Source organism: Culex pipiens, chromosome 1 (genome assembly GCF_016801865.2).
Source record: "Culex pipiens pallens isolate TS chromosome 1, TS_CPP_V2, whole genome shotgun sequence".
NCBI lineage: Eukaryota > Metazoa > Arthropoda > Insecta > Diptera > Culicidae > Culex > Culex pipiens.
In genome coordinates this window covers 9,474,940-9,501,666 of record NC_068937.1, presented here as the reverse complement: position 1 = coordinate 9,501,666, position 26,727 = coordinate 9,474,940, and the positions used below count along the sequence as shown (strand labels likewise).

The window sequence follows — 26,727 nt, the reverse complement described above, 5'->3', positions numbered from 1 at the left end:
TTGGGAGGGAAAGGCCTGCTTCGATCTCTCTATACTGCTTTATACGCTTTACTTTTCTCTTTTGTTTTGTTTTATTTTTGTCATAATTCTTGCTCATCATTCGGGGATAAATTAAGAGTTGAGAGTAGCGGCAACAAGCTCTATTGCTGCGTCAGCGTCTGCGTCTTCTGGTTGCGGCGGCGGTTGTTGGTTGTTGGTAATAGTAGCATTATTAGGAGTAGTTGTAGTTGTAGTAGTAGTTGTGGTAGTTGTAGTAACAATAGGAGCATTGGTAGTGACATTGTTAACAATAGCACTCGTCGATGTGTTGTTGTTGTTGTTGTTTTGCTTGCTGCTATGTTGCTGCTGGATATTCTTCTTGGATGCGTTTTCGGAATGTTGCTCCCCCTTCCAGAGGCCGTCGGTGGAGTCGTCCGAGTCGTCAAACTGGCTCTTCCACTGCGAGGCCAAGGTCAGGGCGCCCTGGTACTTGGGCGTCTGGTGCTGGCTAGCGTTATCGTCGTCGATGATGGCGTGCTGCGTGATCGAGTAGTCCCGACAGCTCTTGTCGTCCGCCACGCTGCGGTACTTGGCCGACTGGGTCGCAAACGACCGCAGACTCTTGCCGCCGAGGTGCAGCGATTGCCGCTGGGTCAGCTGCGAGTTGCCCAGGCCCTGCTGGAGACTGTCCGGGCCGCACGTGCCCGGCGACTGACCGTCCGTATTGCCCAGGCCTGGCGTACAGCTGACGTCGTCCCCGTCGGCGTTGTTGCCCGCCGACGTCATCTTCAGCTTGGCCCGGGTCGCCTCCGACAGGTTCAGATCGTTGGCCTGCGAGTGCTGCTGGTGCAGGCTGGCGTCCATCGACGACGCAAAGTCTTTGATGTTGACCGGCGGTGCCGTCAAGATCCGTAACCGGCTACCACCGTGCTTCGACGACGGCTTGTTGACATCCGTGTGGGCTCGCAACAGCGGAATCTCCGGCTGAAAAGAGATAAAAAAAAGTTTCCCAATCACGGACTTCAAAGTCAAGCACCCCGCAACAGTCACACTCGCCTGTCGACTTTCCTCAGGTAAGTACGTGTCAAATGTCGCCGTTCCCACTGGTAAGTACAACTGTCAAAATTCTGTCAACCTCTGTCAACTCACCTTCACCTTGGTGCCCGCCTCCTGGCTGGCGATCAGTGCGTCCTTGAACGCTTGCCGCAACCGCGGATCCAGCGGATCACCGGCGGCGTACTTTTCGTTCTGCCCGTTGGCCTGTGCCGTGGTGATTCCGTTGCCGGTTGCGGTCCCATTAGCCTTGGCCACGGCATTGTTCTGTTGCGCCTGCTGCTGCTGCTGCTGCTGGAGCAGCTGTTGCGGCTTTATCGACTCAATGGGTTCGGTGTGCATCACCTTGACCGAGTCTGGAATCACTTTGCGTTTCTGAAAAGTATCCTAAACTTAGCATATTCATCCCGACAGAGTAAAAGTCGGCCAGAATTACCCTCACCTCCGTCAGTTCGATATCTTTGTGTTTCTTAATTAGTTCACTCTTTGGTACGGCTGCGTTTACTACTTTGGCTTCGCCGCCGACGTGGTCGGCGTTGTTCTCCTCCACCTTTTCCCAGTCGAACGGATCGGTTTCCTTGACGCCGCGGCGCTTCATGCACCGCTCAAACAGGGTTACCAGCATCTTCAGCAAGAAAAACATCAATTTAGTTCAATCCAGAGTCAAGAAGACTTCTAGAAGTAGCAAATACTCACGGCATAGTCGGGCTTGTCGGCGTAGTTTAGCGATTGAATGTGATCTAAGAAGTACTTGAAATCTGAAGGCAAGTGCTTGAGTAGCAAACGATGATCGTACTTTTCCTTTAACAAACCAACCTGAAACGGAGTGAGACGCTTACAGATCTATTGGCAGTGGTACAGGGAGTTGTGCGGGGGTGGTGACGGAATGAGGGAAGCTGCTAAGGGTGGGTTTTTTTTTTCATAAAATTATTTTTATTAGGTCCTTTTCGGTACTGGGACCTGGTTAGGACAGAGTCGGCTTTTGTAATTACATTTGACTTAATAATTACAGAGGATCTTGTGTGGCGATAGGTTTGTTCGATAGTTGATTAGTACATTTTGAAATCAATTTTACATCAATTGATACATTTTTGAAAAAAAATCGTCCCGTTTTCTATGGATTGATTTTCAACCTACAATATTATCATTAGCATTTTTTTTTCAATATTTAGCGCAATTTTTTTTTTCAAATCATACATTTTTATCAAGAACCAGATTTATTAGTTTAAAGAAAAATGTTTGAAATAAAATATTTTTGTAAGTTCAAGACAACAGCTCTTTTTTTTGGAAAATAGAAAATCTCTAATTCCATTAAAATATGTTAGCTTTGAAAATAATAATAATATGAATATGAAAATATTGTTAAAAAAATATTCAAACTGGCAAACTTTTGAACATTTTCGGAGGGGTGCCACTCAGATGCTTTACCTAGGTCGCCGTGGACACAATATTTATTAAAATTTATTCGAACAAATTTATGAAGCATGCTTTGAATCCAATTAAAAACAACCATAGCAATTTGAAAACATGATTTTTTTTTATTTCGTGAACAATTTTTTAATGTAATTTTTTAAAACAGTAGTTTTCTACGTTTTCGCAAAATGATTTTTCATTGTATAAACTATCAATTTTCCAAGTTTTCCATACAAACTTGGCAGCAATATATATAAATTGCTATGAAAACGTTCAAAAATCAGTGTCTTGAGAAGAGAATTTCCGATCGATTTGGTATCTTTTGCAAATTTGTAGGTTACGATTAGGCTGGTACAAATATTTTTAAGAGTTTTTGTCACCCCCCTTCAAAATCGGCCCAAAAAATCAGGGGGCATTTTTTTGTCAAAGGCTTCAACATTTCAATGGAAGTGTAAGTGCAATTAGCTGAAATCAATTTAAAATGCATTCCCCTACGTCTAAAATTATTTTTAGCATGTTTAGGTTAATTCAAAAATCCTTTGAATTTTTGAAAATGTTTGGTGTACAGAACCGCAAAATTTTTTTTTCGCTAAAATTTTTGTTTTCGTCAAATCTCACATTTTTTTAAAACTAATGTTTACAAAACAACTGAACTAGTGTTATATACATTTTAAAAAACTTTTAAAATACAAGGCCAAGGGACAAAAACTTTTTTTTAAATATTTGCAATGGCCTTAAGACTTTACTGAAATAAAGGTTTCCCAATTTTCACAAATAATTCACAAAACTAGCTAAAACATGTTTAAAATGATTATAAACGAAGGGCAATGCATTATAAATTGTTTTCAGCTGATTGCACTTTAAATTCCATTGAATTTTTGAGTTTTTTTTCATATTGTTTTGCTGGCAAAATCTTCAAAAATATTGGAAAAAGAGTTCCAAAAAATACTTCAAGCCTAATTTTTTTTTACCAAAAGCATCCCAAAAAATTATACATGAATACAATTATGCTACCGTCAAAAGTACTTAAAAATATCAATAAAATCATGAAAATATTGTTTTTTTTAAGTGTTGTGTAGTGCTCTACATAGTATTTTTTTTTTGTGAATTTGGAAGGTGTAATTTTAGAAGGATTCATATCACCTCTATTATGATGTAATTTTACCTCAATTTAGACTGAAAAAGTGACAACACAAGAAAAGTGGTAAAATTACACATTTCCAGAGGTAAAATTACACATTTTTTCTTACATAATTCTAATCTAATCTAATCGAACACAAGCGCAGCCAGTCCGAAGAAAGCATCCTGGAAGAACTTGTGGTTAGATTACGCCCCAAGTCCTTTCTTGTCATTAACGACTTATATATTTAAACATGTTTTAGTTAATTTTCCAAAACTATTCAGATGTTCAAGTAAATTTGCCAAAACTTTTCAGAAAATAATATTTAAAAAAACAAATAAAAAAAATCATCTTCAATAAAAAAAACTTCCTCATGCACTTTAACTCAAAAATCGGCAAATGGTCCCAAAATATAACAAAAATAAGAATAAAGAATAGGATAAATTTTACTTGTCCTAATCGTAACCTTCTATTTTGCAGTAGATTGGTAATGATTAAACCAAACAAAAATCGTGAGAGACATTCCGAAAACTAGAGAATTCCGTAGTCAATCTTCAAAGGGCAATACCTTAGATCACGGGTATGAATCTTCAAGCAATTTCAATATGGCGATTTGTATCAGAAGGAAGTGAAGCATTTTCGCTAGTTCTCACTGTTCTGTGTTCTGCGTGCACGTCCGCAAACATAGACCACACACATACTAACACAAAGCGCCACCAAGAGGCAAAAGATGATTGCAAATATTTTTGACACTTTCGTTTAAAATATGCGGTTTAGCAAAAACAAATAACAAAACTAACTTTTAAGTGTAGTTCGACTGTCAAACTTGTAATTCGTTGCTGATTTGTACGAAAATGTGTTAAAAATAATAAGTTTTTTTGCAGCATTTATTTTGGACGGACATTTCTGTTGTCACCTTCTGGTTCCTTGGATTGGCCATGGATAATTTCACAGTGTAATAAACAGGGCAGCTACCACCACGTGGCGCCACTGTTTCGAATGAGAAAATGATACAGGTTTTTCAGACGAGTTTCAATCCCGTGCTTAGATTCAACTTAACGTGACAGTTCACTAGAGCAAGAGGGATAGACTGTTTTTTTTTCATCCAAGGTTTCGTCCTTTTGAAAAGTTATTGCGGAATTGTTCAGTAGTGGTTTTCCACTAATTCGAATCCACATCAGGGTGACAACAGAGACCCTCTAAATCATAAACGATTTGTCTCAACATTGACACAGATACACTTATGATTTTCTAAAATTTTCGTTTTTCATTGTTACCCTAATCCACATCCAGTTTAGCTCCATTTGGTCAAAATTTTATTCTTTGTTATTAAGTCATAGTTGTAGCCTTTCACTTTACAGATAATTATTTAATTCTAAAACGACTCATTCTAGTAGGAAATCTCCTCACCATTACAGTTTTGTAAGGTTTTGTTGAGTTTCAATGGAGATAAATACAACGATTTTTCCAAATAAGCATTTTTTCCTAAATAGCTTGCATGCAAGTTGCTAACGAGAAAATGTAACTTTTATCAGCGTTGGAAGAATCTTTATCAGAAGAAAATCTTTTGACGCTCATCAACAGAAAAAAAAATCGAAAGGGAGTATGGCTCTCCTCTCTCGCGCACGGAGGTTCGGTACAACCAAACTAAAAAAATCATCATAGGGAGCGTTCTTTTATTACGTAACGCGAAAAATCGGACTTTTAGACCCCCTCCCCCCCCCTCGTAACAAAATTTCCATACAAATTTTAAAAATTATGTATGGAGCGTAACACGGCCTCCGACCCCCCCTCCCCCCCTACTGCGTTACGTAATAAAAGAACGCTCCCATATGGAACTTTCGGCGGAATCCCGATTTCACTACTACGTTTTCAGTTGTAACATCACACGTCGATAAATGACCTGTCACTTTTCGTAGATGAACAGTGTTTGTAAACAAAACGAGATAAATGAATCTAAATCTTGCTAACAATGAATATAGAAAAATACAAAAAATCATCCACTGCTTGATTTTTTTTTCGAAAAGTGTGTTAGCGACCTCATTATTTGCCCATTTTGAAGTTCTTGGCGAAAAAAAAAACTTTACGATCATACGGCCTTCTTAAATTGCCTGTAATCAAGCAATTTTTCACCAGTGCTTCAAAAATGATAAATTCAAAAGCGTATTTTACCAGCAAAACAAGGGCCATGACCCGATGTGATTGCAATTATTATCCATGATACCAAAAGTATTGAGTAAACAGAAAATCAAAACTCTGTTCTCCGAACTCACCTGCTCCTTATCCTTAATTTTACGCCACGGAAGCTGGCCGGTAACAAACTCAACAAGCATATAGAACAAAGACCACAGATCGTCCTGCCGACCCATTTCCCGATTTTTGTGCGCGTTCAGCGATGCATATCTAAAAAAATAGAATTTGATATTATTAGTAATACTAACTTTGAATAGAAGGGTCAATTTTACCTCACAGTACCACGGAAACCAGCGGCCGCCCGGGGACATCGAACCTCTCCGGTGCCGGTAGTATACTGTCTAGCTAAACCAAAATCCAACATGTAAATTTTACGATTATTGCACGGTAACCTCCCGATGGCAAAGTTGCTCTGAAAGAGGTTAATTTTTTAGGGTAGAATTACATCGTCTAAACAGGGTGCCAACTCAACACGCACTGGCTTAATATCACGATGAAGAAACCCGACCGAGTGGATCGACTCGATCGATCTGAGTATCTGCAGCCCGATCCGGAGCGTGGTGCTGAGGGAGAACGCCCCGCGGGCCTGCGAGCGCCGCAGCTCGGCCAGGTTTTTGCCCTGCAGCTGCATCACCACGTAGTTGAAGCGATCGTTCCGGCCACACCCGATGAACCGGCAGATGTGCTCCTTTCCTGAAAGTTGTGGAAACAAATTTAAGCTTTGTTTTTAAACAAAGTGCAATTTTAAGAACTCACCCTGCAACTTCTTCAGGACGGCCACCTCCATTTTGAGGACCTGCTTGGGCTGCCGGGCTGACTCGACCTGGAATATTTAAGAAGGTTTTTTTAAACCAATAATTGAAAATTAAATTTGAGAACACGTTACCTTCAGGGCGACCTGCTCTCGAGTGATCAGGTCCTGGCCCTCGTAGATCTCGCCGAAGCCACCGCCGCCGATCTTTTTAAGGACCTGCGAGGGAAGAAAATCAGAGATATTATTATTAGGTTTCATTGATTACTCAAAATTGGTTATTATTAAATAATAAAGCATTCTATCGAACTATATTTTATTGAGGAATTTCTATTTAAGAAAATATTTTAGACATTATTAAATAATTTGGCTTGATTTTTTTTATACATAAAATTGCGTTTGTTTTCACCTTTATCTTAAAATTAGAGTAAATCTCATATCCTAAATTGAAAAAAAGTAGGGTTTCCAATAGTGAATGTGATAACCTAAATTTGAACTTGATGATCTCTAAATTTTATTTTTGAATTCACAGAACCAAGAGTGAATTTTTTCGTTTGTTTTAAATATTCGAGATACGAGTAACTTAATCAATTACCAATCAATTACCACATTTTATACGGAATAATTAAGCGTTAATTAGCAGTATTTTACCGCGGAATATTTTGTTAGCAGACTCCACAAACACAGCTCTGAGTCACGAAAATAGTTCAACCTGAGTTTCCTGCAATGGAATACCTCCTTTATTAAGGTTCTAATTCCACGAAATGCAAAATGTTTGGCACACTTGCGTCCATATTGGGACATAAATTCTCGAAACTTTCAAACCAAGAATCCTGAGATTTTTTTGTGTTTTTTCTAGTCTTTATTAAAAAAAATAACAGTGAGTTTATAAAAATGCCAGTGCAAATGTACCTTCCTTTAAACAAGAAGAAACGAATGAGTTGTTTGTTTTGAAGTAGTTAACTTTTTTATTATGCTTTATAAAACATAACAAGAAACGAAATATCATAATCATACCACATTGTCTGTGATCATACATTCGTTTGACAAAAGGTCAAATGCCATAAGGTCGAATGCCAAAGGGTCGAATGGACAAAAAGGTCGAATGGACAAATCGACGAAAGGAAAAAAAGGTCGAAAGTTTTAAATATTTTAGAAGTCAGACATTTTATTGAAAGAACTGCTCATGTTTGAAAAAGTGGAAAATCTCATTTTTTTAGGAGGATCGAGAATAGGTTGTTTTTAAAGAATGGAACATAAAAAAAATAGAAGTAACTTTTTCCAATCCAATTTTTGTCCATTCACCGATTGGTCCATTCGACCTTTTGTTCACTTTCGACCTACTATCGATTCGAATATATGTCTTTCGACCATTTGGCATTTGACCTTCTGTCAATTCGACCTTCGGCACACATCCTATACTGAAAAACTATATTATTTAAACTGGTTTAAAATTCAGATATTGGCCTTTTCAAATGTTTTTGCTTGTATATTATTTTTAATAATTTTAATTCAAAAAAATATTTTTTTCAAAATTTAAAATCAAATCAAATGATTAGACGACCCGTCACAAAGAACCTTTTTTTCTTCATTAAAAAAATTATATATGAATTATCTAAAAAACAACGCATCTTATTTCAAATAAAATTGAAAAAAATGATTGTTAATGTTTTATCTGAGCAATTCTTTGAGATTTTAGTGATAATTAAAAAATCATTAGCTTGGAAGGAATTGTTGGATTGATTTGGTGTTTTCGGCAAAGTTGTAGGTGAGGACTACACGGAAAAAAAATATACACGGATTTTTTTGTTAATTTTTTTAATTCACTTTTCGCAACTAACATTTTTTTCCCAAAAAAAAAAAAATTTTGTGTTATGTTTCAGGGAACTTGAAATGCCAATAATCTTTGACTTAGTCAGAAAATATGAAAAACAGCGATTTAAAAAAATCAAAAAATGTTCAAAATACATGTTTACTTTATTTTTTATATAAAATCAAATTTACAATCAAATAGTATAATGGGCAGCTTGGGTAACGTTTTCAGCCTCAAGGCCTCAAAAATTCCCTATATTTTGCCTTTTTGAACATTCTTGATTCGGCTTAAACAAGATAAAAAAAAGAAGAAAAATAAAAAAAAAATTTCTCGGTGTTGCTAAACTACCCCACGTGTTTTGAACACCGATATCTCGGAAATTAAAAGTATAGTTTTCAAATTTAAAAAAATGTAACAATCGTGAAATTTTCTTATCATGCTAAAACCAATAATAAATGAATTTTCTTAGGTTATTCAAAATATTAACTTTAAAAAAATCATAATTTGGTCAAAGATTTTTAAACAAATCTGTTATTTTATGAAGAGATAAAAAAAACATAAAAAAATAGTATTTTTTGGAAATATTTTTTGAGTAACAAAAAAAAACATTTTAAAATTCATTTTAAAAATCCTTGTATCAAATTTGTTCCGTGTAGTCCTCATTCATACCTACAACTTTGAAAAGATAAACCATATCGATCAACAGTTCTTTCAAAAGAAACAGCTTTTTGAATTTTCACTAGCAATTTTTGTTGTGGACAGATGCCGATTTTGAATAAGCACATGGAATGTACCCACAAAGTTTAGGCCAGATTAAAAAAAATACAAAAAGTGAAATTTAAAAGTATGTTCATTTCGTAGAGAATCACTCAGTTTATAAATAACATGTAAATACTGTTTTGAGGAAAATTTCAATCCTTATGAAAATAAAAACTTTTTTTATGTTAACAATACGAAATATACGAAATTTCGAATTCCGATCACCTTACTCATGACTGCATTCAAATGATTGCTCTCACCACGCGGCACCCCACAAACAAGAAAGAAAGAGAAAGAGCATGTGCCGTGTGGCTGCTTGAGTGTCGAGCTCAGCATTCGTTCGTTTCCACTTCGTGTGCGTTCGCTGACGGTCTCCTTGGTAATGACGATCATGACAGGCGCGCAATCGAAACGATGATGAAAGCTGACGGGCAATCACTGTCATTTTCCTACAACTTTGCTTAGTATATCAAATTTATCAGAATACAGCTATTTAAAAATATTTATTTACAATTTTTGCATGGACATTTGTCAAAAATGTACGAACCAATGATGCAAAATGGCTTGTCTTAGGGAAGATTCCAACAATGTTTACTTTAATTGTTAAACATCAATTTTCAAGAGCTTCAAATAAAATTGAACTGACAATTATCATGAGGTAAAAAAATAAATTTCTGAAAATTCATTTTTCATTTTTTTTAATGTCGCATAGTTCAGAAACCAAAATTGTTGATCAACAAAGTTTCAAAAATAAAATTGTCAAAAATTTACTTCATGATACAAGTATCAATAATTTTCAAATTCAAACTCACCTTCCACCGCTCCTTGACGACGTGGCCGCCCTGCAGCAGGTCCTCCATGGTGTTGTCCGTAATTTTGGGGCCGTTTGCTTTATCGGTCTGCGTCGCGAATTTGGTTTTCTAAGCCGCTTGCAACACGCGGTGCGAGCGGCCCTATTCCGGATAACTGTGAGAAAGAGAGGTTGGTGGCTTTTAGGGGATAGCCGCCGCCGCCGCTGTCGTTTTCGCAGAGTTCCGGAACTTGGGATTGACGTCGTCCGCGACTACTAGCCTGTCAGTTTGCCGAAGACTGCGATGCGATCCGGTTCCCGTTGCTTCTTCTGCAGGCAGTGATGACGACCGTCCAGTCACGGGGAGCAGCATTTGAGTGAGGGCTTGAGATTAGTTGGCTTAAATTTCTACGGAGGGGGTTTACTACTACGTAATTAAATATTATTCTTGAACGACAGGTTGGCGTACACTGTCTGCTTGATACTCGTGGCGAGCGGTTGGGGATCACTGTTTTGGTCTTATTTTTAATCTACTCCTAACTGTCATGTTCGCTCATGCAAATATCACACTGTTTTTGTTGCTGTTACAGAAATTTTGTAAACTTTATTCGCTAATTAGATCGTTGTACGATTGACTAGATTTGGGTCAGTCCGGGTGGCACGCTAGAACGAAAGAAAAAACAAACAAAAAACAAAATATAAATAAAAAATAAACAAACAAAAGTCACTAACTCTTATCACACTTCACAATCACAGCAACCCACGGAATTCTTCGCACTAACGTCGCCAATCAAAACACCGATCGAAACAACCAGCTGCTGCCTGTCGAACCAACTGAGACCAGACAACACGTTGAAGCTCCGTTAATGGCTCCCGCTGACCACAAGGTTCGGCCCTTACGCCTTGACCGGAACGACGCCGCCGCCGCCGCCGTCGGGACATTCTTTGTTCTCTTATTCTAACTGATCAAATTGTCTCTCAGCACAAGAGACGAGATCATCGTCCAAGCGAAAGGGTAACGTCACCTTTGGTCGCCATTTTGAAGTTTCTCGAAACGTCAAAAAGGTAAACAAACCTAACCTCACTTTCAACCAGTCGTCCCAAACAGTCGAAAATAGGAGCATCCACCCCCGCGGAAAATGGGGGAAAATCGGAAAACCCTCATCTTCATAATGCCAGAAGTGACGACAGACCAATTCAACTGCCAATTGCGACCACGTGCTACCGCTACCGCGCTCGTGAAACGTAAACAAATAAACAAAAACAAGCGAGAGCAAAATGATAACAATCACACATTGAGGAGGCGAAGTGGCGCGCGGATCATCTCGGACAACGCGGCGGGAAGGGGTTGAACGAATCGCAGCAACCTTGTTGTGTGGGAGGTAGACTAACAGGGGGGGAGGAAGGGGGTAGATTTCCTCAACCACCACCCCTCCTGCGCCAACTTGGATTGGATTGGGGCAAAGGTGATGGCAGCTGGTTGATTATTTTGTTAATTGATGGTTTAATTGGATTTCAGGGGTGGAGGAATTTTTCGATTGCAATTTTGTGGGGGGCTACCATAACTGCCATTTTTGGTGGATATGACAAAATAGTAATTATAAAAAATATGACCAAACTAGCCCAAATTGTCGTACGGTATTGTTCAATAATTCTCTATGTCAAAAGAAGCCATGTTTTAACTTTTCCATACAAAGTTCTATAAAATTTGGCGGGCTGCTAATACAAATTGGTCAAATTTGAGTTGTTGATTGCCTATTAAAAAATAATTTGATTTTTCAATCTTGCATCACCGCCATTTTGGCCGCCATCTTGGATTTAAAATTTTTAAATCTTTTTAGCGTAGTTTAGGGGTCAAACTTAAGCTCGACAATCAAAATTTAGACATCGAAAAAAAATCGTGATTCGATTATCCGAAGTGAAATTTTTCCGAGGCCATCGGATAATCGAGTCTGGACTGTATTAGAAAATCTGATCAATTTGGTATCTACAGAAAAGTTGTAAGTTTTTAGGAGTTTTCGAAATCCGAAAATAAATCTACGGAAAAAAGATCCCATTTTTTTTGTTTAAGTATCATCAAAAGTTGAATTCATGAAATAAGTTATTTTTATTATAGAATTTTTTTGATATAATTCCAATATTTTTTTTAAACCTTTTGCACTAGAGCTTAGGGTGGTGCAAAATCTGGTACCGGAGCAATGGTTTTTTGAAAAAGTTGTGATTTAAAAAATTTAAACTTTCACAATATAATAACTAGCAGTCCGAACAACAAAATCAAAAAGAAAAAAATAGGAAATTTTCTCAGCTCTTTGAAAATATATTCGCAAGGGTTGCTTTTCCATCATAAAGTACTTTTGACCGATTCTTAGCGAAGCTACACCAAAATGGCACTTTTTTAAATTTTCTTTGTGATTTTTCAAATGAAAGATTTTATTTTTATTATGATTCAATAATTGCAATGTGCTTTAGATGTGTTTTCTTACCTCAAATGCCAAAAATATTAACCAACTAAGGTCTGCAAGCGATTGAATGGAAGTGGGAGGTTTTTTTTCATAAATCTATCCCAACGAAACACGCAAATATCTGGCAAAAAAACAAATTTCAAATTTTCGTTCTGTTCAAGGAGCAAAAGATTCGACAAAAGTCTTTAAAAAATGGTAAAAATCAATTATCTTTCCAAATAAGTAAAACATTAGAGGTTTCTTCTTTTATTGGTTTTTTAATAATTATAAAAAAAAACATGATTCGAGTACCAGATTTTGCACCACCCCAAACTCTTCTCATGATTTCTTCATGATTTACAATATGGATGTCAAACGAAGCGAAATTTTGAATGTTTTTTTACTTTTTTATAGTTTTGTTTTATATATACTATTTTTTACAAAATGCCGTATATAATAAAAAACTTAAAATTTTCAAATTTTGTAAAATATTTAGTTTTTAACCAACAAGAAACTCTAGAGCAATTCTCTGAGATTTCGGTCATTCGACTTTTTTTTGTATTTTTTAATCCGGCTGAAACTTTTTTGGTGCCTTCGGTATGCCCAAAGAAGCCATTTTGCATCATTAGTTTGTCCATATAATTTTCCATACAAATTTGGCAGCTGTCCATACAAAAATGATTTATGAAAATTCGAAAATCTGTATCTTTTGAAGGAATTTTTTGATCGATTTGGTGTTTTCGGCAAAGTTGTAGTTATGGTTATGGACTACACTGAAAAAAAAATGATAAACGGTAAAAAAAATTAGGTGATTTTTTATTAAACTTTTTATCACTAAAACTTGATTTGCAAAAAAACACTATTTTTATTTTTTTTTATTTTTTGATATGTTTTAGAGGACATCAAATGCCAACTTTTCAGAAATTTCCGGGTTGTGCAAAAAATCTTTGACCGAGTTATGAATTTTTTAATCAATACTGATTTTTTCAAAAAATCGAAATACAGTGGACTCTCTCGTTGTCGATATTGAAGGGACCGTCGAGAGCGGGAGTTATCAAATTATAGAACGGAAAATCAAAGCAATCTATTTGAAGGGACTGAAAAATTTATTGACAGCTGGAGCAATATTGATATCGAGAAGATCGACAGCCAGAGAGTCCACTGTACTAGTCCCAAAAATTTTTCAACTTCATTTTTCGATGTAAAATCAAATTTGCAATCAAAAAGTACGCAAGTGAAATTTTGATAAAGTGCACCGTTTCTATATATTTTGCATTTTTGATTTTCGTTGATACGACCCTTAGTTGCTTAGATATTGCCATCCAAAGGTTTAAAAACATGAAAATTGATGTTTTCCAAGTCTCACCCAAACAACCCACTATTTTTTAACGTCGATATCTCAGCAACTTATGGTCCGATTTACAATGTTAAAATATGAAACATCCGTGAAATTTTTCGATCTTTTCGAAAACAATATTTTCAAAATTTTAAATCAAGACTAACATTTCAAAAGGGCCAAATATTCAATGTTACGCCCTTTTAAAATGTTAGTCTTGGTTAAAAATTTCGAAAATATTTTTTTTCGGAAGGATCGGAAAATTTTACGAATGTTGCATGCAATATGATCCATACTCTTAGACAAAGAAATCTGCTTGTGTAATAATTGAAAAACGCAAATAAAAAAAACTCCTCCAGAATTTAATCATCATTCGTCGCATTTAGCTCTTTTTTATCCTGTTTATAGTTTGGTTAATCCTGCCTGAAACATGCCATGTTTTCTTTCTCCTTTTGTTATGTTTTGAGTAAAGCAATCAATTATCCCACCAAAAAGATTTTTTTTTTTGTTAATTGTTTTCTTGCTTTTTTTCAAAATAATATTAAATTGAATCACGATTTTTTTAATAAATTCGACCAGCTTGGATTTATTCAACTAACCAAAAATAGCCAGAATCCCCCTAAAATTCGTACATATTTATCTCTCTTAGTGAAATTAATTTTCTCCAGCTTGTTTTGCACCGAAGCGTCTTATACCTATATATTGATTTATCTTGGCTGTGGTGACATCGTCGCCTCGTACGAGTCACAGGCCCTTTGCGTGTGTGTTACGGTTAGTCACTCCGACTAATGGTTCGTGTTGTGTTTTTGTTTTTCGGGCTTTGGGCTACGCCATTCTAGCCAGGATGGCGTGACACAATTCCGTCGAGGTAGCTTTACATAATTGACTTCTTTTTTTTGTGGCAAAATCGAGCAAAAGTTTAGCACGACAAAAGATTGTAAAAGTTTTAAAACTTAAAAGTTAGAAATAATTAGTTGAAATACTGACAGGGAACGCAACGCAAGTAAATAAACCAAAAAGGGATCAAGTTTCCACCTATCAGCACAGCCTACTTGGTTCGTAATGTCACCGTCCATGTGCACACTCACGTGGGAAACGGGTGAAAACAGAAACCATGTTCGTTTTTCTGTACCCTTTTTATAGTTTCTAGTTATATACCTCTACTTAATTAGATCAAGGTTGGCTCTGGCTCCGGTAACTTGGCGACCAACAGGGAGGCCAGTATTACGGAGGTTTGCTTGCTGGAATGGGTAATTAATAGGTGGCTCACGAGCAGGATGAACATTACGTCAGCTTTGGACCTTCTTGCGGGATATTGTATTGCATCAATTTAAAACTCATTAAGGTGGGATTGAACAATGCTTGAAAAGCTTTAAATTTCAACCAGATAATCAATCGTGCGTCTCCATCACCCCTCCTCAAATCGATGCTAAAAATAACCCCTTCGAGTGCAACTAAGTCGAATTGCCCACCTTTCCCTAAAGTAGGTGAGTGAGTGCTAACGATCTTAAACGGGATGCTTCGCGGTCTCAAGTGGGATAAACAAAAACATTATCTTAATGCGGTCGGGTTTTATCTTTAGTACGAGCGAAAAACCACTTGAAAAACAGACTCACACAAAAATACAGACACTCTCAGCTTAGCACAGGTCGATTTGTACACGCGAACGCACTCTTCCGCAAGATTTGAGGTTAATTTTGGCCCCGAGTCGGGTACTAGGTATATATGCCGGCACGCTCAGAACATTCAAATTAAATTTTAGTATGTTGGATTTGTTGGATCTCGTCGCTCTCTGTCTCTGTTTCAGTGTGTAGGTTGAAGCGTGTCAGTCGTTACAGGTTTTTCAGGTGGGAAAAGACCACCCTTCCGCCTACACGCAGACGATTTTTTGACACTTGGACGCACACGTCACAGAGCATCGGCGTCATTTTCATGCAACAGTGAAAAAAGTAATTTTACATGATTTTTTATGCATCTTTTATGTGTATTTCCAAAATCATTGGGAAATAAACGTTTATTCAAAATCAATTTTTTTCTCAGTGCACCCACTGGCCACTTGTCATCGCAGCAACGTCATCATTTGAAACCTGCTTCTTTTTCTCGCTTGCTTCTTTTTGTTGGGGGGAGCGAAACGGAAAAGTGTTGTTTTCCTCATTTTCCAACCGCAAATTTTTGTATCGGCATCCTAGTAGACCGGGTGGATGCTGCTGCGGTGGGAAAAAGGGGTAAAGTCACGAGGAAAATTCCTCCCGCAGTGATGGGTTTTGAGCACTTGCGGTGAACGCACAGACACTTTTTTCAATGTTTTTTTTTTTGCTGATTACAGTGAACTGCAAAAAATGCGTTTTCACGAAATTGTGATTTTTTTGAATTTTGAAGATAAATATTTTGTCAGGAATTACAATTCCTATATTTTCAAAATCAACTATATTTCCTAACAGAAAATTGCCAAACAACATTTTTTACTGACCAGTGTAAACCTCAAAACACCGCCAATCTTTGGTGCATTGCTCAACTTCGGTCAACATTTCATCTAGCATCTTCTGGTCAAGCGAACTCTACGGCTACTGCGATTTGAAATGTCGCACAGTTTGAGATGAATGTTTTTCGAGTTTTTTTAGTGAGTTTTGAATTCACAGCCAGAAAACCTGGTCACGAAGAATTCGCTTGTTGCGTGAGGTACGGGATTATGTTTTGAAATGTGTTCGAGGTGAAATGGTGCATGTTTAAGCGTTTGTAGTTTTATTTATTGCAACATAATATGCGACGAGGTGGAACTCCTCTGCGTTTCGGGTACCTCATTAGTGCTTTGAACTAAATATATTTGGAAAATCATTCCTGAAGATATTTATTAAGTACTTAGTACTTAGATTTAATCTCGTAAAAAAAAATTATATTATATTTATGTTCAAAAGAAACAAAATAATCAAAAACATTCAACTTGAAAATTACAACTAATTTGACAGCTTTTGATTCTAAAACTTTGAAATTTTCTCTCACGTGAATTTCCCTTTTACATTTAACACCTTGCGTTTTTGAAAAATTCAAATTTATTGAATTGCCAAGAAAAATAAAAATATCAAATTGAAAAAAAATGGTTTCAAAGGAAAAAAACAAAAATACTCTGAAACTAATTTAATAACCGTATTTTCGAAAAAAATATTTTTATTGCAGCTTTTCCTTAAAAAACAGCGCGAAGTTTTAATTCAACGAAAAACCCAATAATAAATCTTTGCAAAATACATTGACAACAAAATATGGTTTTGTTATCATTTTATTTGCGATAAGAGAATTTCACAATTTTAGAGGTTAAGAAAAATTATGTCTTAAATATGTTTAGGCTGTTGCAAATATTTTTCAAAGTTTATTTCACCCCCCCCCCCCCTTCATAGTTGGTCCAAAAAATCAGGAGGCAAAAAAAAATATTTTTTTCCAAAATCTTCAAAATTTTTAATGAAAATAGAAGTCAAATCAACTTAAAACAATCTAAAACGCATTTTTCTGCATTTATAATCATATTTAGCAGGATTAAAAGTATTTTGAATTTTTATAAAATTACAATGTACAGCACCGCAAAAACTTTTTTTTGCAAAAAAATATATTTTCGTCAATACTTAGGTATTTTGGAAACTAATGATTGCAAAACAACTGGGCATGTGTAAAATGCATTTTTAAACACTTTGTTCATTCAAATGTTGAAACCATGGTCGTAAATTCAATGTTAAAACTTTTTTTTTGTTGCTCCCCCCCCCCCTCGACTTTGGTCGGAGTCGAGGGACATAAACTTCAAAAAATATTTTCAACGGCCTTACTAACATTAAACAAACATGAGACAAGCTAATCATTCCTTTATTTTGAACTTTAAGAGCAATTACAATTCAAAAATCAAAATTTTAGAAAATTTTCAGTTTTTTAGTCATATTTATAAATATTTTTTTAATTTAAATTAAAAAAAATTTAGTTGTTTAACATATTTTTGAAATTTACCATGCATGCAAAACAATTTAAAATAGTTTTTTTTTCATTGAAATGTTAAAATTCTGGCTTGTATTTTTTTTGTCCAGACCTCGGCCAGCCAAGGGACAAAAACTTTGAAAAATACATTTTTACATTGGTCTAGCCAAAAAATACATTTAACTTGAAAACAGAGCAGCTTATTCAAAAAATGTAATATAATTTTCAATTCAAATTTTTACTTTAATGTTACTTTAACAAATTTTTCCAAAATATTCTCATCAAAAAAATATAGTTATTATATTTTTGGTCACCCTACTTCCCCCATGAAAGTTGGCCCAAAAAGTTTTTTTAATACTTTATATTTTCAATAGAAAAAAATAAAAGTCTATTCAACTGAAAACAATTTAAAGTGCATTTTCCTGCGCTGATAATCTAATTTAGCATATTCAAAACGACACCTAATTTCCAAATCATCACCATTTAAGGCTGCAAATTATTGAAAAAAACACGTATTTTTTATGTTAAAAAACGTCGTACCGCCCCTCCGTAACGAGATATCAAAAAATTAAGCTCAGATTATTGATTAGGGATAAAAAATACCCCTTAGAACGAAGTTTAACAAAAAACAAAAATATAAATATTGAAATAACAAGCCATAGAGTTTTAACATTTGCATGGAAAAAGTGTTTTAAATTGCATTTTACACTAGTTCAGTTGTTTTGCAATTATTAGTATTAAAAAAATGTAAGACTTGACGAAAACAAAAATTTTAGCTAAAAAAACCTTTTGCGATAATAAACATCGACAATTTTCAAAAATTCAAAAGATTTTTAAATCAACCCAAACATGATAAAAATGATTCTAAACGCAGGGGAATGCATTTTAAATCGATTTCAGCTGATTGCACTAAAATTTCTATTAAAATTTTGAAGTTTTTTGAAAAAAAAAAGTTTTGCCCCCTGATTTTTCGGGCCAACTTTGAAGGGAGGAGATAAAAACATTGAATAAAATTTGTACCAGCCTTAGAGGTTTATGAAAAAAAAAAAAAAAATAATAGTAAAATTGTTATAATAACAAGACAAGACTAAACAGTACCACCCTTTTTTCGATGAAGTAACCAAAAACCAATCAAATCGACTCACATGACATCCCGAAAAAAAACCTAATCGAAAAACCCTTCGATCTGTCATTTATCCTCCAACAGCAAGAAAGCAAAAAAAAACACCACAACACACTCCCAACTCAACCAACCAAATCGACTATCCACCACCAAACAGGACCAACTCCCTGTCTCTATCTCTCAATCTCTCTCCCTTTATATCCCGTTGTCACGACCCGACCCGACACCAGCCACCACGGGTCAACTTCTCTGTGCTGTTGCCAGACGTGCATCGGCACTCAATAGCACTTGACAGTTTTTCTTAGGCCATGGCTTGGCAAAGGCACCAAATCAATTTGTTTTATACAATAAGTATGTTTTTTTCATTGCACTATAAGTTACTGAACGACCGAAACCTTTATCTTCACTTATTCGCCAGTTTTAGCGATGAAGTGCTATTTGAGTGCTAAATAGCACATTTAGCACTTGAAATATTTGTGTTATTCAAATCACTACTAATTTGTTGGTAATGCGCATTGTATAGTGAAAACCGATAATTATAGACATCGAACTAAAGTTTGATGTGTTGCACAGTGAGCAAAGATTCACTCTGCCGGTTTGCTTAGGCCATCATCTCAAAATGTGGTGAAGTGCTATTAAGTGCCGATGCACGTCTGGCTGTTGCTTCTTGTTCGTTTTTCTCGGGTTTTTGCTCCGAATTTTCTTCTGCTCTATTCGCCCAAATTGTGGTGGCCCGCAAAACAACGAAAATTTTCTAAACGCTTGAACGAACCTTTTGTGTCGCACTCCACGCGTCCCCAAAGGGGAATTCTCGCTTTATTTTTGGATTTCACTCGCAAAATCGATAAACTTTCAATTAAATCACACTAAAAATAATCACTTTTCACAGTAGGCCACTGTTTTTCCCACACACCACAGCCTTCACGACTTTCACTTTCGGCCTTTGTTCCTTCAAGTCGAGAGCCTGCCTGCGCCTGCAGGGTAGGCAACTCGCACTGCACCGAAAAGCCACCACGCCTGCTACGTTATGCGGACTGCGGACGACTCCGCAAGGTGCGGTGCTTTCCAGCACTGCGGTCAAAATCAATAATTCTGGAGCCTGCTGCGATGTCCTTTCTCGTGCAGCCGCTTCTTCGTGGTCGATTGGTCCCCGATTCTGACAGCTGCTGGCTGCCAGAGAAGGGACAGTGTTTTGGGGGTCACCAACGCTGGACTAACGGCGCGGACTTCAGCTGTTCCGTCCGATACCCTTGACGAACTTTTTTTTGTCAGAACTTGCGCGAGAGAGAGAAGGCTCTGTCACATTTTTCACGAGAAACACAAATCACGAACGCACACGAACACACGTGCGCCCATCGCAGTAGCCACGTACGTCATCAATCCTTGCTTTGACAGAGCTGTCAAAAGGTCCTTAAGGGCGCAGCGCTGGAAGGCTCTCACGAAAGAAAGAAAAAACACACGAAAAAGAAAAGAAACCCTTCAGGACGACATGGGAGAGCTAGTAAAAACACTTATCAGGGTGGAAAAAATCTGACTGCTAACGTCATCCGGGGTGGAAACCACCCTCTTCCTAATCGCCCGCACATACACACTCACACATTGACACCCTCACATTGTGTGACACATGCTGGAAAAAAGGACGAAAAACGTGCTCGACAGCAGCAGCACACTCACACTGGGAAGAGGGTCGCGCTCTCTCTCAGTAGGCTGAGAGAGGGAAGTAAAGAGAGAGAGCGATTTTCCTTTACGGAAGGACATGAATCGGAAAAATTTTTGCACACAAAGAATTATTTTTGGAAAAATTGAGAGAGCGAGAGAGAGACATTTAACCCTCAACAGCCCAATGAACTTCAATAATTCGTTGTGAATGTGCTGTATTGTCACATGTCACTTTTTGACGTTTCGGAAAAAAAAAACTTGCTTCGATTTTGGATAAGATACCAATACGAAATCAATAAAATTTTAAACGATTCCTTAAACAACTTTTTTTTTTAAAATTATGCCCCATTGACTTAGCAAATCGACTTATAAGATTTCTAAGTTTCACATGATTTTTTTTTTTTCAAAAAAACGCACTTGCGACAATATAATTCGATTGCGACGAATTGCTGTGACGACAATGTTGCAGCATATGCTTTGAGCCATAAAGGCTTTAATAAGAGCACAAAAGTGAGAGAGTTTTCCTTCTATTTTTCCAGAGAGAAGTAGAGAGAGAAAACAAGGAACAGGCACATGTGCAACACCACAATGACGTGACAAGGATGCACGGAAATCAATGTTTAGAAATAAATAATTCTAGATTAAATTTTCAACACAACCTATCCCTCATGGGTTTCCTATGAAGATAGGGCCTTTTGAAAATTTAATCGAGAATTAACTAAAAAAAATGTGCACTTAAAAAACTCTACTAAACATATTAGTCAATATAAGAGCGATTTATATGATATTTTAAAGTATTTTAGAGAATTGCTTTTCCATCCCACGGAAAAAAATGTTGTTATAATCAAATTTATTAACACGTGATAACTATTTTTTTTATCATGAAAAAATGCGTTTAGCTTAAAAACTTGAATTAGTAAATTTAAAACAAATTTTATTCATTCGCCAGAACGGTCAGTCCTCTTAATTCCTTTGGAAAAGATCAATCTATGTTCAAATCTATGCAAAATAAATCATAAATATTTAGTTAAATAATTCTAAATCTCAATCAACTCAAAAACGGCCTAGTGTCCTCGTATTTTTAAAAAGGATTTAAAATGTTAAGCATGAAAAAGTACTTCTTAAGGGGTTACATACGTGTAAAAAATCTCATAAATTCATATTTCCGATTATTTATTAAATCCTTCCAAAAGCTTATTTCCAATCACTCCTGAAAGTTTCATAAAGATATTTCATGATTTAAGTGAGTCTAAGACGATCTAAGTTGACACCGAGTTGATTTGCGGATTGCCACAATATCACGAGATAAAATGAACCAAATTGGCTGAAATTTTGAGTATATCCCGTATGCATGAAGAAGCCCGATTTTGAAATTTAAGTTTTTAGAAAAATCAAAAACTGGCGATTTTTTATGTTAAAAACAGAAAAATAATTTTATCTTTTTTTAAAATAAACTTTTTGAGAATCGGCCTTCTTCATGCACACGTGACTCGTTTAGTGAGTCTTCACCAAAATTTTGAGCCGATTTGGTCAACGCATTGTTGGGATATCGTAGCATCCGTTTTTTGAAACTGCTAACTTAAAAATAGCTATATCTCGGCATTTGTACATCCAAATGTCTTCATATTTATTTTGTTAATAGATGAAAATGTTTATTTTAATGCCCTGAAAACAAATTAAAAAAATATTAATTGTGTTCTCATACCAACCCTTGACATTTTTGACAAGTTACACGTATGTAACACCTTTAGAAATTGTCTAAACTTTAACAAAATGACTTTCTTTGAATGTTTTTATTTGAGTAAAATCTGATCCATTTGCATCTGCATTAGTTTTTCCATGCAATTTTGCGGGTTGGTCGTACAAAATAGGCATGTGAATTTTCGAAAACCTGATGTCTTCGGCAAAGTTGATTTTTTAACTAAAAATTTTCGATTTTTTAAAACTTTTGATGACTTAAAGTTAAATTTGCTTAAACTTTTTTTATAATTTGATACTTGAAATTATCATCTATGGAAAAGGTTGGACATATTTTAACAACAAAATGTCCAAAATATTTTGAAGACGCAAAATCAAATTTGCAAATGAGAATGTCATTTAAATGTTTTTTTTTTATAAAATCAAGACAAAAAATAAAAGTACTTTTTTCAATTTGTAAGCACCTATAAATAAAAATAAAAAAAAAGTATTTATTTTGCAATTTAAAAAAAAACTTTTTTTAAATTCTATGTCAACTCTGTTGATCAGAATGCTGATTGCTAAGAAACAATCTGTTAAAGTTGAAAATACATGAACAATACGATTTTTTCAATGTCTATCACAGAATTTATTGGTATGATTTCCAATATTTCAATTCCAAACTTCTGTGGAATTTTCAGGTATCTTCAATAAAATTTAAAATCTAAATTTAAAAATCAGGCTTAAAAATAAAACCAAATGTTAAATAGACTATTTGAAATGTTGAAATTTCCAAAAAAATATTTTTATTGGAAAGAGTAGAAAAATACCCAATTTTTAAAATCTAAATTGGAACCGATTATTTCCAAGACATCGCGAATTGAGCATTGAGAGCTAATTAGTTGACACTGAGAAATATTAACTTTTCATTAAATTCAAACCTAAAGTGGTTACATCTCAGCAACCAGCAGTCCGATAAGTCAAAAGTCAGCTCTCCCTAAATATTTTGTACACAATTTTTTTAATAACATATTTTTAAATCGCAAAATTAAAAAAAAGGAGAAATCAACCGAAATTTTCCCATAACTTGAAAATGGTTACTAGACCAAATACAAATAAACTATACATCTAAAAATAAAATTTGAAGTTTTGTATGACCGTTGTTACACAACAATCTTTTTTTTTTTCAAAATTCCGGCAAAAAATTTTGCACCTCTCAAGCGCAATAAAGCTATTTATGTGCCCTTCAAACGTAAAAAAAATAACTGTTTTAATAATAAATTAAGCATTTTGCGATACTTTCAGGTTTACAATTTTGAAAATTAGGCTTAAAATTAGACATTTGTTTTAATTTTTTTTAAGAACTCGGCCATAGCCAAGGCAAAACACTTTAAATACTTGTGGGTAATTTTCCGCCAACTCACACGAAATCGGAAAAAGTTGCCCCGACCCCACTTCGATTTTTTGAAACTTTGGAATTTTGGTTCCTGATCACGAATCTAAGGTCAATTTTTCGATATCTCGGAGGGCCGATAAGACCCCTTTCATTTTTTCTGGATTTTTATTAAGACACGTTTTAAGTGATTTGGAGCTCAAAACCGTGAAGAGATTTAAATTTGGTGTCAAAAAGACTTTTGTGTAAAATTGGACGCCCAATTTGATTGCGTACTCAAAACTAAAAGAAAAACATATCTTTCATAAAAAAGTTAAAAAATAGTCTTAAAACGCTGCCATTCCCCGTTAATCAACTTTCGAAAAATCGATAGATATGACATTTTATGTGAAATTTGATGTACTTTTCGAACAGCCCTCCGTTACGATATCTTGAGAAATTGCCATGAATGTTTGTTTTAGAAAAATATTCAAATTTTGATTCAGAATGTTTCACTCTAGAAATGGGTTTCTTTGTGTTATTTGAAGAATAATTTTACATATAGTGATTATATTTTCATTTCAATTTTGCTATATCTGGACCCTGAATTAAGAACCATCATTGACAGTCATTGACTCAAAAGTGAAAGACACCACCCATCCCCTCAAGAGAGAAGAGAAGAGGGTCGGGGCAACTGCTGTAAAAGTTTAAAAATCGGAAAATTTCCTAAACATCTCTGAAGTCTTTTTAAAAGGTTTAATAAACAATATTGTTCAATATTTGATTTTAGGGTGATTCTTGAAACTGCCTAAATTCAGGAGTATTCAAAAACACCCTAAAAGCAAAAATTGCAATTTCGTTTATTGGACCTTTTGAAAAAAAAACTCCAGATCTTAACTACAAGTTTTTCGAGTACATCAAATTGATCAAAAATCTCTTCTCAGAAAAAGATTTTTGCATTTTACATTTTTGTATGACCAATCCACAACATTGTATACAGACTTGTACGAGACATTCATTATATCTTTTGTATACTATTTTAGACCAGTAAACTTTATCTAAATCTCAAGCAATCAATGATTTTGCACATTCTAACAATGACTTCCACCTAACAAACGCTCAAAAATTCGGCCTCTGTACGTATCGTTCTGCCATAATTTACGTCAATTCGTCAACTGTTTACGCGCCGGTCTCTAATCCTTGCCCGACGACGATATAAATAAGCATTATCAGCGCGAATTACTTAACACGCCCCTGTCACTACCCCTTCTCGCCTTCCCCTTCCATTTCGTCAATGTCCTTCCTCCAAATTGGCCTAGCCGTCGCACTTTTCGCAACGCCAAAAGCACAAAAAAATTCAATCTAAATTACCACTCATAAAAACATACACCGCCGGACGGAAAAATTGGGACGAGGGGTAAAATTTTAAAATTTATTGATCACTAAAATCAAGATTACTTTAAATAAACCAACCAAGGTTCAACAAATAAAATTGAAGAAATTTGTTTTAACAATCAAATGCAATAAATGTCTTAGTTTTTCAAGTTTTAAACATTTTCAACCAGCACTGTTTATGATCGTCAACCATCCAAGCAAGCGTTATTTATAACTTTTTTTTTTATTTATTTCGCACCCACTACCCACCAGCAAGACTAGGAAAAAAAAGAACAACAACAATAACTCGGCTCTCTCCCTCTGCTAGAGTGCAATCACATCTCTGCGACGTCTGCGGCAGTTTTTCCGACACATTTTTGACAGCCAGCAACAACACTCTTAACATTTTCCCGCAGCGCAAGTTTTCCGTGCATCGTTCGATTTTCCACCTCGTTAGCTGAATCACACACTAAGCACCGAAGCAAGCAAGAGAGAGGCAAAAAATACTCTGTTATCTGCCAAATTTATGCGATAAATCACCAAACGACACTCACTCACGGCAGTAGGCCGGAAAATCTTCTTGTTTTTCTTCTCTTCACTGATTTTCACACTTGGTTTTTCACCTCACTTGAACAGTATCGATTTCTGTGTTCTCTGTGTGTGTGTGGTTGTGTTTGTTGCCGCCACTCAGCTGCCCAAATTCCGGACAAGACTGTCAACTTCCATGTCCATGCGAAAAAGGAGCCTTCTTGGATTCCGCTCTCTCAGCACTGATTGAGGGGGGAAAAAATCGCCAACATTTTTCCGGCTTGCTCAGTTTTTCTCTTCGCCAATCGATGGGAGGCAGGGTGGTGACTCGGATTTGAAAAGTTGGCAAAAGTCCTTTTGAAGCATGCTTGGATGTGTCAAACTCCTGAACAAGATTGGTGCAAGACTTAAATCAGAAAGGGGCCTATTGCCCTTGAGGACAACTCCAGGAACATCTGATTTTCCTTGACACGGGGTAGACACCATAGTCGCGAACAAAGAGAGAGAGAGAGAGCCCGCTCGCTCACTGTTACTAACTAGTGAGAGCGCTCTGAGCATTTTGCAAAGTGACAGCAGGTCGATACAGCAAAGTACCTCCCACCTTCTTCTGCACCTAATCGTTCATTATTAGCAAAAGTAGCCCCCCTGCAGCGACCGAAAAAAGGCCATCCTCCCCTAATTTCACTCTCTCCCGAGAAACTCACACGAACATGCCAAACCTAGTCCTCCCTGAATCGAATTTTCCCTCCCCCACCCCCAGCAAAAATTCAGGAAAATCCAGGATCAGGAATCCTCACAGAACCACCATCCGGAACTGGCCCCCGCGCGTAGCAGGCCAACTGGCCGTCCACTTCGCACCTGCAACCCGTCCGAACAAGGTGCAAAATCAGCGCAATTCTTCACCCAACAGCAGGCCACGAAAAAAAACCCCAGCAATTTCAGACAGCACAAGAAAAAAAGAAGCGAATTACCATCCCGTCCAACTGGGTTTAGACCATTTTCACAGCGAAAAGTGAGAGAACTGACACACGACTACCGTGAGACAAAGACGGCCACGACTTTTCCTTGCGCACCCGACGAACGCAACTGAAGACTGACTGGCCCCGAGCGACCTATCGAACGCCAAGAACTTGAAACATGGAGTGAAATGGGCCCACCCCGTTTGACAGCTGCACGGAAGAAGGTGTGCCGCACCGCGATTTGACGGTGTCGTTGAGATTTGCACGCCATTCAATTGTCAGAACTCACGGAAATCTCCGTCACTTTAGAACCGCCATTCAATCATCAGAACTCACGAAAATCTTCGTCAAAACAGTCGAAAACTTACCTCCGCGACAACAAAGTTGTCCACCACCAGCACACTTTCCTTTTGACATCTTCCTCGCTGAAGCT

The 26,727-nt window shown here is 36.3% G+C and overlaps 1 protein-coding gene across 2 annotated transcripts; it reads right to left on the bottom strand.

Moving 5' to 3' along the window:
* Positions 1–19: 19 nt before the first annotated feature.
* LOC120413285 (tau-tubulin kinase homolog Asator) lies at positions 20–26,459 on the bottom strand. 2 transcript variants are annotated; one of them, XM_039574022.1, is made up of 11 exons: positions 26,307–26,459; positions 9,894–10,201; positions 6,645–6,728; positions 6,515–6,581; positions 6,237–6,451; positions 6,031–6,170; positions 5,839–5,968; positions 1,729–1,848; positions 1,469–1,657; positions 1,129–1,407; positions 20–963 (listed from the first exon to the last, which is right to left on the bottom strand). In XM_039574022.1, the coding sequence occupies exons 2-11, from the start codon at positions 9,939–9,941 to the stop codon at positions 112–114; spliced, it is 2,124 nt and encodes a 707-aa protein (XP_039429956.1). In that variant the 5' UTR covers positions 9,942–10,201; positions 26,307–26,459; the 3' UTR covers positions 20–111. The 2 variants fall into 2 exon arrangements, with proteins under 2 accessions (XP_039429956.1, XP_039429957.1); XM_039574023.1 differs by having other exon boundaries at positions 1,475–1,657.
* Positions 26,460–26,727: the final 268 nt, after the last annotated feature.